This window comes from Melampsora larici-populina, assembly GCF_000204055.1.
Source record: "Melampsora larici-populina 98AG31 unplaced genomic scaffold MELLAscaffold_10, whole genome shotgun sequence".
Taxonomy (NCBI): domain Eukaryota; kingdom Fungi; phylum Basidiomycota; class Pucciniomycetes; order Pucciniales; family Melampsoraceae; genus Melampsora; species Melampsora laricis-populina.
In genome coordinates this window covers 890,238-903,755 of record NW_006768774.1, presented here as the reverse complement: position 1 = coordinate 903,755, position 13,518 = coordinate 890,238, and the positions used below count along the sequence as shown (strand labels likewise).

At 43.6% G+C, this 13,518-nt stretch overlaps 2 protein-coding genes across 2 annotated transcripts; one reads left to right on the top strand and one right to left on the bottom strand.

Annotated features, from left to right (window-relative positions):
- Positions 1 to 8,297: 8,297 nt before the first annotated feature.
- Positions 8,298 to 10,874, top strand: MELLADRAFT_47634 (family 16 glycoside hydrolase; the record flags this gene model as incomplete). The annotated part of the gene is made up of 9 exons (XM_007407862.1): positions 8,298 to 8,610; positions 8,747 to 8,782; positions 8,855 to 9,389; positions 9,452 to 9,539; positions 9,614 to 9,730; positions 9,795 to 9,890; positions 9,959 to 10,056; positions 10,148 to 10,321; positions 10,423 to 10,874. 9 exons carry the CDS (start codon positions 8,298 to 8,300, stop codon positions 10,529 to 10,531), a joined length of 1,566 nt encoding a protein of 521 aa, XP_007407924.1.
- A 656-nt stretch (positions 10,875 to 11,530) lies between these two features.
- MELLADRAFT_104636 (uncharacterized protein) lies at positions 11,531 to 12,139 on the bottom strand (the record flags this gene model as incomplete). The annotated part of the gene is made up of 2 exons (XM_007407708.1): positions 11,531 to 11,722; positions 11,819 to 12,139. The coding sequence occupies 2 exons, from the start codon at positions 12,137 to 12,139 to the stop codon at positions 11,531 to 11,533; spliced, it is 513 nt and encodes a 170-aa protein (XP_007407770.1).
- Positions 12,140 to 13,518: the final 1,379 nt, after the last annotated feature.

The following is a 13,518-nucleotide window of genomic DNA, read 5'->3' as shown; positions in this document are numbered from 1 at the left end:
TACCCAGTCCTCAGTACTCTTGCCACGACTACTTGGCCATCAGTGCCACTGCATGCCCCGTTGAGAGAAGTTTTTCTGCGTCGGCTGATGTGTGCTCCCACGATAGGATGTCTCTTAAGCCGCGAACCATTGAGCGCACAGTTGGGGGCCTTTTGTGGTCAGTACAGGGGGTAAAGATGAAAGGCAAGTTTGAAGTTGCACAAGAAATGATGGGGGAATGTATTTCAAAGGACCAGGGTGCGCGAGAGAGAAGAAAGTGAACATCCATTTTGTCCTTTTACTATTTTTTCATCTGTTTTCTATTTTCTAGGAAATTCAACGGTACAGTACGGCAATGTGTTTGTTTTTTTGCACGGTACGCGGTATCGTACCGTATCTTCTCCCTATCCCACAATACGGTATAGTACCGTACTCTTCTGGCAAGCAAAGATACAGCACTCCTGCCATCCATTTTATGGTATCGTTGGCTTCGGTACGGTATCTGATATTGTACCCGATCCCAAGTACAATATCAGATACTGGAGATCTGAGTACCGTGAGAGCGAGTACGGTACTGGTATTGCCGGTACAATACCAGTACCGTATCTGTGGCGGCGTCGGTACTGGATGACCCTGTTTTTGACTCTGTTCTACAATTTGGGGTCTTCCGGTCTGCTGTATAGTGGCTAGGCTCAAAGCCTTTGAAATTTTGGACAAAAGTTCAAATTCAATGTTCTTGCTCAAATTTCAACATTTTGAGCATTCAAAAACAGGTTCATGATGCTCTGCCCAGTGGCTCTCTATGCATAGCTTTTTTTTCAAATCTGATTACAGGTTTTCTTTTTGTGTTGTTTTTTTCAGAAAAATTGATGTTCTTGCTTGAATGTCAACATTTTGAGCATGCGACAACAAATTCATGAAGCTGTGATAATAACTTGAAAACTGCTTCTGTGATTGTTTTAGTGTGATTTGCAACAAACATTCACTCCCCCTTCAAAAATTTCCGCTGTTTTTTTTTATTTTCTTTTTGATCTTGCATACTCAAAAGGCGCGCCCTGACCCCCCACTATGGGTGGGCCTCTTAATGACCCAGAAAGGCGCACTGAGCACGCCCTAGCTTCCCGCTTCGCGCCCACCATGTGAGCGGTATGGAGAAGGACGAGTGTGTGCATGCTGCGACTTTGGCAGCCGTGATTCGACCTGCATGTGTCGGTTTGGGACGTGCGACATCAATATAACTGCGGTGCGCAGCTACCCTAGATTAGGAAGACTTGCACTCGCGCCCGGCTTCCTCCGCATCGTTACTTGTGGATGCTGAGAGCATCTCCAACGGTCCTGAATCGCCAAAAGGCGTACAGGCTCGTCTGAAAACATACAGTAAGCTGTATTTTTTCTTTAAAATGATTTCCCTCCACCGCGCACATGAGAGCATCTCCACCCACGGCGTGAATAAACACCGTCTATACAATGACAGTTCGACAGGTCTTGACCTGTACAAACATTTTACGCGGTGTTTGACAAAACCGCGGCCGTGTAAGTGAAAACGACCAATTACCGATTGAGCCACGCGAGAGATATTCCTGTGTCATATTCATCCGGCTATGACATCAGGGTGATAGGTGATCTTCACCCTGATGGGTGATATGATCGGATTGTGATGAAGAAATGCAATTTGATCAAAACCGCTTTGATTAGATTTTTGGTCCATTATCATCATAAGATGGCTGAGCCACCTGATCAACACCCTTTATTGTTGAACAACCTCTTGACTATGTGTGGACAAACCAACGATTGATTACGTGTAATCATGAATGCAGCTCAAGTTACTACGGACGTTGCTTGTCACCTCATCACATCGGGTGGTAATCAAAAGCGCCGAGGCGGTGGCTCCAAGAAGGGCAAACGCCCGAACATATTAAGAAATCGGGAGGAATCTCACATAGAACTTTACAATGATTACTTCTCTGATAACCCTCGTTATCATGAGGAACTGTTTCGTCGTCGATTTCGCATGGGTCGGAATTTATTTATGCGAGTTGTTGAAGGAGTAACTCAAGAGGACCAGTATTTTGTGCAAAAACAAGATGCCTGTCGTAGGCTCGGACTCTCACCTCTACAAAAATGCACGGCAGCAATAAGGATGCTTGCCTACGGAACCCCCGGCGACATGAACGACGAAAATCTACGTCTGGCAGAGTCAACTTCTATCGAGAGTATGTTACGATTTTGTGAGGCGGTTGTCTCTCGTTTTGGAAAAGAATATCTCCGAGAGCCAAACCGGGAAGACACCGCAAGACTTCTTCAGGAGAACGCTGAGCGTGGTTTCCCTGGAATGTTGGGATCACTTGATTGTATGCATTGGCGTTGGAAAAATTGCCCAAAAGCGCATAGTGGGCAATTCAAAGGCAAAGAAGAAGGTCCCACTATAGTTTTGGAAGCAGTGGCTTCTAAGGACCGTTGGATCTGGCATGCTTTTTTCGGAATTCCTGGAGCTCTCAACGATCTGAACGTACTCAATCATTCTCCATTATTCGAACGTCTTTGCCGAGGTGAGGCGTCGGAGTGTAATTTTGAAATCAATGGTCATCAATATGACAAGGGATACTACCTTGCAGACGGCATTTATCCTAAATGGGCAACTATAGTTCAATCGATTGCAAGGCCACAAGAACTGAAGAAAATTGTATGTTCACTTGGTTTCTTCACAAAGTAATTCTGGTTACGATACTAATTATTTGTTTATTGATTGAAGTATTTTGCACAAAAGCAAGAAGAGATTCGCAAGGACGTTGAATGTTCTTTTGGAATTCTTCAAGGACGGTTTGCAATTGTAGCTGGACCCGCCCGTTTGTGGAGCGCAAAAAAATTGAAATCAATAATGCTAGCATGTGTAATACTTAATAACATGGTAGTAGAGGACGAGAGAGATGGAGGCCTTCGCGAGGTCATCCCTTTAGTTCTGATCGCGGAAGTTCTACATCCACACAATGATATGACACCTTATCAGCGATATCTGAATGTTCAATGTCAAATGGAGAATCATCAAACTCACTTTCAACTTCAGAATGACCTGATCGAGCATCTCTGGAATTTACGTGGGGCAGCTCCGGCATAACTTTTCATTAGTTGTTTTCTTTTTCGTGTTACTTGCTTTGATCTTGGTTGTAAAGAGAATTAACTTGAGGCTCAGATGGTTAAAGTTAAACAGTTTGTTCAATTATTCACATGCAAAGATAGTACATTAGTTACAAAGAAATGTAATTTTTTTGGTGTTAAACAGACAGTCGGTCTCAATACTCAAAACAATCAGACAAGACGAGAAGAGGTACAAACAACAGGAAGAAAAAGTATAAAGGAAAAAATGTAAAAACACTATTCTATCGCTGCAGTGGTCTTCATCAAAGCCATACGCTTCTTTACAATTTCTTTCTTCCTCAATTCATAAAACATCTTAACTTCACCTTGCATCGAGTCAGTATTGGTTTTGAGCACTAAATCATCGGTAAGAAAGTCTACTGCCTCACTCTGAACTCTAGAGTGCGAGGCAATAGCTGTAGTAGCCTCTGCCATAACCTTGACATTATCAGCCATCTGAGACAAAATCACATCTTGAGTCCTTGATTTCTTTGCTAATTTATTTCCCATAGGACGATCATGAAATTCAGATGAGATTACCTCAATGTCCGAGTCGTCGGTTGGAGCAGGGGTTGATCGGATGGAGATGGCAGATGAAGAAGCTGAAGGTTTAGGATTACTACGTCTGGCGAGGTCAACGTTGTAATTGGTCCACTTAGGGGCACTTGATAAGATACCATGACATCGCACCAGCTTGAATACACTACGCTCACGTTCGAAGTACATCTGATGGGCATCGGCATTGATATCGTCAGCTGATTTGCCACTGCCGTGAAAATTCCTCGTCTTGGAGAGATAGCCAACAAATTTGTTGACAGCTTTATTGATTGCACGCCATCGACCACCTAGAGACTCTTCAGATCTTTCAACAAAAAGGGTAGGATCCTTGATGATGGCGGGTTCAAGTAGCCGCCAGTGTTTGAAGTCGGCAGCAATTCGCTTCCACAATGAGCTGTAAGTTTGACCATTGCCTACCAAGCTATCTTGAGAAATATTCAACCATGAGCGGCAAAGCTGGAGATCTTCGTCTGGGTGGTAGGAACTGCCGCGGCCACCGGAGGTATTGTCATCAAGGCCTGGGGTAAGAGCAATTTGGTTTGTAGATTGAGAATTGGTAGGAGCTTTGGTTTTTTGGGCAGGAGCTTTACGCTTGGTGCTAGAACGTTGAGATTGAGAAGAAGCTAAAGAAGGAGTTGTGGATGAAACAGAATGTGTCGATGACGCAAGAGACAAAGGCGGTTGGGCTGGAGGTGGTTGGGCAGGTTGAGTTGATGCGTTAGAGGGATACCATTGAGATGGGGTATTACATTGAGCCTGAGGAGTGCGTGGTGGCGAGTATGAATAAGGGTGAGGACCTATTATCAATCACAGGCCATGGAAAGCGAGGAAAGTGTTGATTAAAGTTGGTCAAGGCGGCGACAACAAAAACAGAATAAGTTAAGTTACATACCTTCTTCATGGAAAGGAGGACGCTTTGGAGGTCCCATTGCGGCAGGGTTTGGCTGAACCGGTTCCTGTTGATGATGGTCGATAACTAATAGAGAAACAACATCAGCGATAAAGACCACATAAATATGATCAAGATGAAGACTTACACTCAGACACATGATTGACTTCCCAGTTGCCGTGTTTCCACCACATCGACATCTTCAAGAGAGACGTTATAAGAAAGTAAGTAGCAAGGTAAATAGGCGGCCAAGAGGTGAAATAGCAAGGATATAGCGTGGAAGGATTGTCGTAGAAGGAATCAAGCGCTAAAGATATTGACAGAGACAATAAGAATTTGGTAAATATGAATGGAATGGAAGGAATGAAAGGAAGGTGAGGAAGGGCGAATACAATTGAACCTCATGTTTTATAGACAGGAGGAAAGCAGAAAACACGAACCTATGTACCAAATAGTGACATTGATGAGGTGGAGGTAGGTATAATGAGTGATCGGTTGGGCGAAATCGAACAAGTTTTGCCAAAAAAGCTGAATACCTGTGCACTGAAGAGCATCCACACCCAAAAGAGAGCATATCCTATGCTTTTGGATCACATGAGGTATGTGCATCAGTCCTTCAAAGCATTGGTTACCTTGCACAATCATTAACACAGAGTCAAACTGGATCGAAAGTTGTCGAAAGTTGATTGATTGTGATCGGGAAACACCAGGATGTGTGAAGAGGAAGTCGATCGAGTGATATATTCGGTGCGGTGAACCAAAGATAGTATGATCTAACTTTACCAAAGTGACAGAAAGGTCGTACGGGTCTTCCATTTGCGGTGATGTTTGGGTGTTTGTGCAACGAACAAATTTATACTATCCCGGCCAAGATTTGGACGTTGCGTAACCCATACAGCCTCTTTACGCGGTGCGGTGGCTCGTATCTTTTCCCACACAACGTGGATACACCCTGTATTGGTTGTTTTACACGGCCCGGTGGAGATGCTCTGATGGAGGGACTTCCAAGGTCGTGCTCCTGCCAAAAACGCCGAAAGCGCACAATATTCCTTTTAAAAGTTGACTGATATCTCATTGACTATATACTTGATATGTAATTTCTTTCGATTATCATATTTATCTTTGGACGCATGTGGTATGATTATGTCCTAAACGTCGCCAATACTGCTTCCTGCATCTTTTGTGGAAGCCCTTCATGCACGAAGGTCTTGACATGCGATACCCAGTATCCCTGAAACCAAACTTCACACGAGTGGCCAGAGGTGAGAAATCTGCCGACCGGTGGAGGGTCGTTTTTTGACCCAACCCTGTAAACGTAACATACAGCTTACGTATCGTTACGTTTACAAGGCACCGTTGGAGATGCTCTGAGCCGGTGCTTCACCAGGGAGGCTGTCCATTACGCAGACGCGCACAGCCGGCTACAGCCGGTCGTCATAACTCGACGTCGAGCGGGAGGTTAAGATATCAAAACTGTGGGCTACGTCGACTGTCAGCATCCATCACCGTGTCTGTGTAGGCTTTGCTAGTCGACGAGCGCACACCAACTCCCTTTGAGGCAGAAAGGGAAGTCGTGCGCGCTCGTCGACGAGCGAACACTACCCGGACACGGTGCATTGACAGATCTGGGCCGAAAAAGGCATATGAGCGGCTGCCGAGGTGAACACCGCCTTTGTAGCGGTAATCTGACCCAATCCATGAAGAGTCCATCCATTGTCATAGCTCAGGCAGATTATGAGCTGTTATTTTTACGATACCTTGGAAGTGTGATTTGATTGCCTCAAAAAGCAAGATGATCACAACTTATCAAGGCCAGTGATATGTAAATTTGTGCGAGTCTGGAAAAAGACAACTCAATCTGCTCTGCCTTTCTTTCTTACTCACAACTGCTGGTCCTGTCACTGCGTCTATCGTCCTGGATCGTGTTCCTTTTTTCCGTTTGCCCTTCTCTACCCACGATCAAGCCTGATCACATCCTTGACCATTCACCTACTTCATTTATTTACATCACATTATTATTAATTTATTCCGGTGTTCCTCGCACTGGAACTCTCCTTTCGTCTTGATTGGTCTGCATTGACCGTACAACCCATTCGCATTTCACATCCATTCACTGCACTTGGATCTTGCACTATCATTTTAATCACCTCGGAGTTGCATTGAGTGAGTTACGCTAGACACCCCTTGACATCATATTGAACTGGCAACTTCCCTGGGTTGAATTGGCGAAAGTTTTTTGAGAGTCATCACGGTTTTCGTCGCTTCAACTTTTCGAATTTTCATCAAGAATCATTACAATGTCTCACTTGCACACAAACTCCTCTGAGCTGGATCGATTTCATACTGTGGATCTCAACTCGAACTCCCGAAACCTTGTCTCCCCTCACTCCATCTACTCCCCTGATCCTGCGGCCACTCATCGGCCTCAGCATAGAGCCTACAATCCGACTGCTGCCCTATCGCCTAATCGATCTCCGGACCCATTCAGTCAAGTGAATTCGCCAGCCTTTGCTTCCAACGTCCTCTCTCCCGGCCAATACGCTGTGGATCATACTCCTACTCAGCCTCATAGGAGCCCGTCTCGCTCAAGACTAATCTCCACTGGACAAGAATCCAATCCGTCTGCTTTGTCTCCGGCATTTTCTAACTCTGCATTCGGCACGCCCCGCACAGGTCTTGGAATATCTGGACACGAGAATTCTCCTTATCATGTCGAAGAAGAGCTAGAGCGTATAAGACGCTTTCCAACCTTCCGAAATGCCGGTGATGGTGAGGATGACGGTTCCGACTCTGATTACGATTCTCCAGAGAAGCTTCGTGCCCAGGAAGAGCGTCGTAACAAGGAAGCAGCTGAGCGTATCTTTAAGCGTCGCTCGCAAAATCCTAGCTATTCTGAACGCCAGCTACCTCCGCCAGAAATGATTGAAATGCCTACTGCTCATGATGTCCGTTTTGGAATCAAGGGCGCAAAGAGTCCCGGATGGGAAGATGTTCGCCGGCGATCCCAGGCAGCGCCGAATGGGATGGGAAACTCGCCAGATGGAGCTGAAGGCTGGCGGCGTAGCTTCTTTGGCGGTTCGGCTCACTCTACCGCTGCTTCATCTTCGAATTCTCTGCCATCAAAAAACCACGCAGAAAATATTGACGAGAAGGTCTCGCCGGTACCTCAAGTTCAAGGGGATACACCGTTGTCTATAAACGTCGAAGGCGAATTCGGGCAAATCAGACGAGCCCCCGTCCTCACCAATCCCTATGACACATTCGTGCGACCGATCAGTATGACGCCTGATGAGAGTTTGGCGATGGTAAGGGGTGATCGGTCTGATATGGTAAGATATCTTCCTTTCCCTCTTGTAATCTCGGAAAACTATACGTTGAACTTCACCAGTCTTTTTCTCAATTTCAATCTATTCAGTTGCGATCATCAAACTCCAATTTCATACCTGGCTCCAAGGAATTATACGGCCAAGGCAGTTTTTCTTCATCCATTGGCTCACGAAGCTCTGATGGCCCTGGTAAACAGATCTATAACGAGTCCTTGAGAAGATCCCTATCACCTCCTGCCACAATAAACACGAGACGCGAACCTTCAGCGATTCCTGACAAATTCAATCTTCTTCCCGACGACTTTGATGTATTTGTGACCAGGGAGGCTGAGCCTGACGATGATCTCCATGATCCGGGCCCTAGGATGGAACGGAAAGGAGCAGATAGACTGATAATTGAGTCTAAAGCTATGGCAGGAAGGACAGCAATATGGTCTAGTCGAGGTTGGCTAAACGCCATAGGCTTGCTAACCCTCGCGAGCTTATTGGTAACCCTCTTTGCCGGCTACCCCATCATCTCTTATTTTGTTCGACATCCCTTTGGTACCCTGGGTGGTTTCAATCTGGGTGGAATCAATGCGAGTGGGCAAGTACCCGAGATTCAAGGATTTCGTGGTCTCATCGACGTCGACACTCCTCGAGATGTCCTCACCAAGACTGGGGTTGATGGAAATAAATATCAATTGGTCTTTAGCGACGAGTTTAATGAGGATGGACGGACATGTTGAGTTCATCTACTTATCAATTCATTGCCCTCACAAGAATCCTTCGCAATTTTGAGATCTTTACTTTCAGCCTGGCTTGACTTATCTAACTGGTGTCTGTTCTTTTTCTTCGCATCCTTATTCGATATGCATAGTCTGGCCGGGTGACGATCCTTACTGGGAGGCTGTAGGTACGTAACACTCGTCCAATCGAAGGATTCTCTTCTACTTTGAATTTTTACTCACTATGCATCCCATCTCAGACCTTCATTACTGGGCCACGAAGAATTTGGAGTGGTACGACCCGGATCAGGCTACGACTCAGAATGGTTCATTAATCCTGACGCTCGACCAGGCTGCGGATCCCACCGAGAATCATGGACTTGATTATCGCGGTGGAATGATCCAAACTTGGAATAAGTTCTGCTTCACAGGCGGTATCATCGAAGCATCTATTTCACTTCCAGGAGATCCCGATGTGGCAGGGTTTTGGCCCGCTTTCTGGACAATGGGGAATCTTGGTCGCGCCGGATATGGTGCCTCGCTCGACGGCACTTGGCCATACAGCTATGACACATGTGACATCGGCACCCTGCCAAATCAAACAGATCCCAAGACGGGTGGGCCGCCAGCAGTCACCACAATGGGCGATCCGTATAATGACAATAGCCTGAGTTACCTGCCTGGTCAGCGGCTCAGTCGTTGCACCTGCTCATCTAATTCGGGACCCAATTATCATCCAGGGCCTAAACATAATGATGGCTCATTTGTTGGTCGCAGCGCCCCTGAGATCGATATGTAAGTATTAGCTCATCTTTCATCGGAACAAAATGATTTGAGTCTAACGATGTTTTTGACAGCTTGGAAGGGACTTTAGATCGAGAGAAGCACATGGGTCAAATCTCACAATCTGCTCAATTTGCGCCTTATAACGCAAAATATACCATTGTGAGTTTTTCTTGTGCCTCCTGAAACCTACTTGATCACATTCTGAATATGTCTAAATTGATTTGGTTTTTCAGAACAACAAAACAAATGGATTCGCTACATTTTACAATAACAAATACGACCCAGGGCTAAATGCCTACACAGGAGGGGTTTATCAACAATCGGCCTCAGGTTTGAGTAACACAGACCAGGTCAGTTCTGAGTCACCCGATTCGAAAATCACATGCTTACGCTTGACATATGTCTCTGTCGCAGGATGCGTATGACGGCCAGAAATATGCAAATTACGGATTTGAATATGCACCTTCTGATTCAGCTAATCCTTATATAACATGGACGCAACAAGACGAGGTTAGTCATCGTACCAATTTTGCATGTCCTTGTGATTTTCGAACTAATCTTTAACTTGATGTTCACAGGCTATGTGGACTCTGACTCCTGGGGCAGTGGGACCAGATAAACTCAGTCAAATAGGTCAGAGGGTCATATCAAACGAACCTATGTATATTTTGCTAAAGTATGTCACCTTTAACCTATTTTCACCATGTTATCAAGCTCGTCTCATTCTGTTCTAACTCATCACATCTTGTCTTTTTTCGAACAATCAGTTTAGGAATCTCACCAGCCTTTGGGGCCATTGAGTTCAAGAAGCTAAAATTTCCGGCAAAGATGAGGGTAGATTGGGTAAGAGTATATCAACCTATCGGATCACCAAACAACATTGGATGTAGTCCTCCTAAATACCCTACAGAAAGTTATATTCAGGATCATAAGGAAGCATAGTAAGCTGACTTTCATCTTTTCATGATTTTTTCAAATCTTCCGGTTTTTAAAGACTTCAAGGAGACCTTAAGCTTAACATTTACTTCCTTTTGTCCGATAGCACCAATCCCAATCTTACAACCTGGCTTCAATACCAAGAGAAACACGGTGACGGAAGTGGAAATGTCAAAACTGGGTTTCCAAAGAACAATCTCTTGGATACGTGTTAATTCACTTAGAATAGAAATGGACAAATTCCAACAATTCAGTTTCCTTTATCTTTATCTCCTTATAATCAAATCATAAACATCTATAATCATTTTTCTCCTTCGTTTCAAGCACTCTTTTTCTTCTTTTTTCTTTTCTTTTTTTTAAGTCTTGTAATAACTCTCAAAGGTCGTTTCTTTCAAACTTTTGATTTGAAATTTCGTATAACTTTTATTCTGATTTACATTTTTGTTTGTATATTTCCTATGTGAAACATCATATGTACACAACTTGCATTCAAGATGGATGATGCTACATTATAATATTCACATTGACATCAAAATTTATTGAACATTGATGCGCCCCAATACCTAGATTATGAATGAAAAAATGCGAGCTTTGGAATACTGTGTGAGTTTTTGATTTTTTCAAAAATACATATGATGAGCTAAGTACGGGAAGCAAAACACTGGCCTTGTATGGAATTCAAATATACCGGCATAAAAAGATACACCTATGAGAAGCTAAGAATAGGTCCCATCTGTTTGGTCACAGACGGGAATCTCAACATAACCAAGACTCGTGACACTTGTGCTTAAATTTCCCCCTTTCCAGATGTATACAACCTTATTGCGTGTCTTATCAGATTGAGATAAAAAATGGGATCCATATCATGTTTGTTATGACAAAGAGCTAGAGATGGAAAATGTTGGTAAGACAACCCCAAACCCCGTGAACCGAACAAATTCTTCAAGAGCTTAATAAAATTTATAAACTCAGCCTCCTCTCGTACGTTGAGAACCGGCAAAGCAAAGTGGACAGAGGTATAGGTGAAATGGATTCATTGTTTTTCACACAAGACAAATTCGAGTTCTAGTTTCATTGTGCTCCATAACCCAAGATACGATCCTACGAGTACAACCAAAAGTAGATAGTCTATTTTCACACTTCTTATAACAAGACTTCAAAGCCAGATATCTAAACATTGATCCCCAAGCTAGCTGGTCATCATGTTGAGAATCTCAAAGTACAATGTTACCCATCAAAAGTAAAACTTCACACCATTCATGTTTTAAAAGAGCCCATCTAACACTTCGACAATCGCATGATCCGATCTCTGGAATGGTCGGACAAGTTTTGTGTTCAACAATAGACATGAATAAATCTCTCATGTCAGATATTCGGCGTGGTGCAAGGAAAGGACCTCCTTCAACCTATTGGATTCAGGTTTAATTTTTTTTTTTCGAAGTCAAGTGAAAGGGTCAGATCAAAGCTATGATAATATATACAAAGAATAAGAACAAACTGACATATCTTAATGAGTCGGCCTTGAGTGATTTTCTTCTAGACCATTCTTTAGACAAACTAAGTAAATCACGATAATAAATCTTGAATGAATGATCACTTCTGTCCACCAAACTTAATCCTCCAAGTGCAGACCTGTAAGAAGGAGGTGGAAGAGAGATTCCATAAGCGGGTGGAGGTTGAAGAGAACCAAGTGGAAATGAAACTGAATCGTCTTCTGAAATATGACAATCTGATCCGGGAGTTTGACATGAAGTTCGGATTTTGGAATGTCGAGGACTATGTTGAGAAAGATAAGAGCTTAAGAATTCGATTGAATTGAACATTTTGAAGAATCTAAAAGGTTTTTGAAATTTCCGACGAGTTAAAATTGTAGTATGTTAAAAACAAACAAACGATAAATTGAAACCTGAAGGGATTTCAATGAACGTATTTATAAGAGTATGAAATGGATAACCGAAGATGATGCAGAGAATTGAAGGTTGACAGAGGAGTTGGAAGAGATAAAGATGAGAGGTCTAGTTACAAAGAGATTTGATAAGGAATGATGGTGTTGATAGGAAGTTGATCACACCACCTGATCACATCATGCTTCCCTTTATACCATAGGATTCACGATGAAGCATTCAAAAAATTATGTAATGCCAAAGAAGATACATACTATCAGGTCCCCTGGCTGCGAAGCCATTCACGGAATTCTTTATTATTAAGGGTTGCTCCACTCACCAGAGAAAAGAAATCTCAATCGTATTTTTATGAGCGCGGCATCCATAGGGTTTTCACACCTTCACTTGTTCGCTACTCGACTCGTGCGGCTAAAGCCCTTTACCGTTGCATTGACTTTAGTTGTTTGCCGAAAACCCTGTGAGGACTGTCTCTAGGAAGATTGAACACCCTGCTCTTGTCCTTGTCAATATCAATGACCTCATTGCACCGGGCAATGATGCGAGCTATCAAACCAGATCACGATAACAAGATTGCTGGCGGACAAATCATCAAGAAGACATCAGCTGGCTCCGTACTCATGAAAACACACACATCCAAATCTTATCATGAAAAAATAGAGAGGATACTACGCACCAGATACATAAGTGCGGCGAACAAAAGATCTCAAATGTTTTTATTTGTGTTCGAGCAACTCAGAAACTCAAAAACGTGTCAAGATTAATTTACCAAACACCAGATGGAAAGTCAATACTTTGAACCTGATAAAGGCCAGTTTCGCCTAAGATGAACAAAATTAGCGTTGTAAGACCTATCAGATTTTGAAATTTGATAAACAAACAGGTTCCAAGTTAATTGATCAACCCATCATCTCTTTCGGCATCCTCAAATTCTGAAACAACGTCACATCAGCACTGCCACCAGGAAGAGTTGGAGATTCAGGTTTTGAATGTTCAATAGTAACTTGAGCTATGTATACCCTTTACCAGAAAGCAGAGAAAAGCTACTCGAGTACCACAACTGATATAATTCTCCATTACCTTTCACATTACTTCTGGCCCTAGCTAGGTTCACCAGAGTAATCGGATGGTTCGGAATGACTCGCGCGGAGGCATGGGATTGAGTCGGCTTCACTTAGAAGCTCTTTCCAATGATTTAGAGGAGGAAGGCTTGAATGAAAGTGACGATGAGCAAGCTTTTGATCAAGACGACATGCGTATATTGTGCACACACAGCCGTATCTTCCTATACTCTTCGAAGA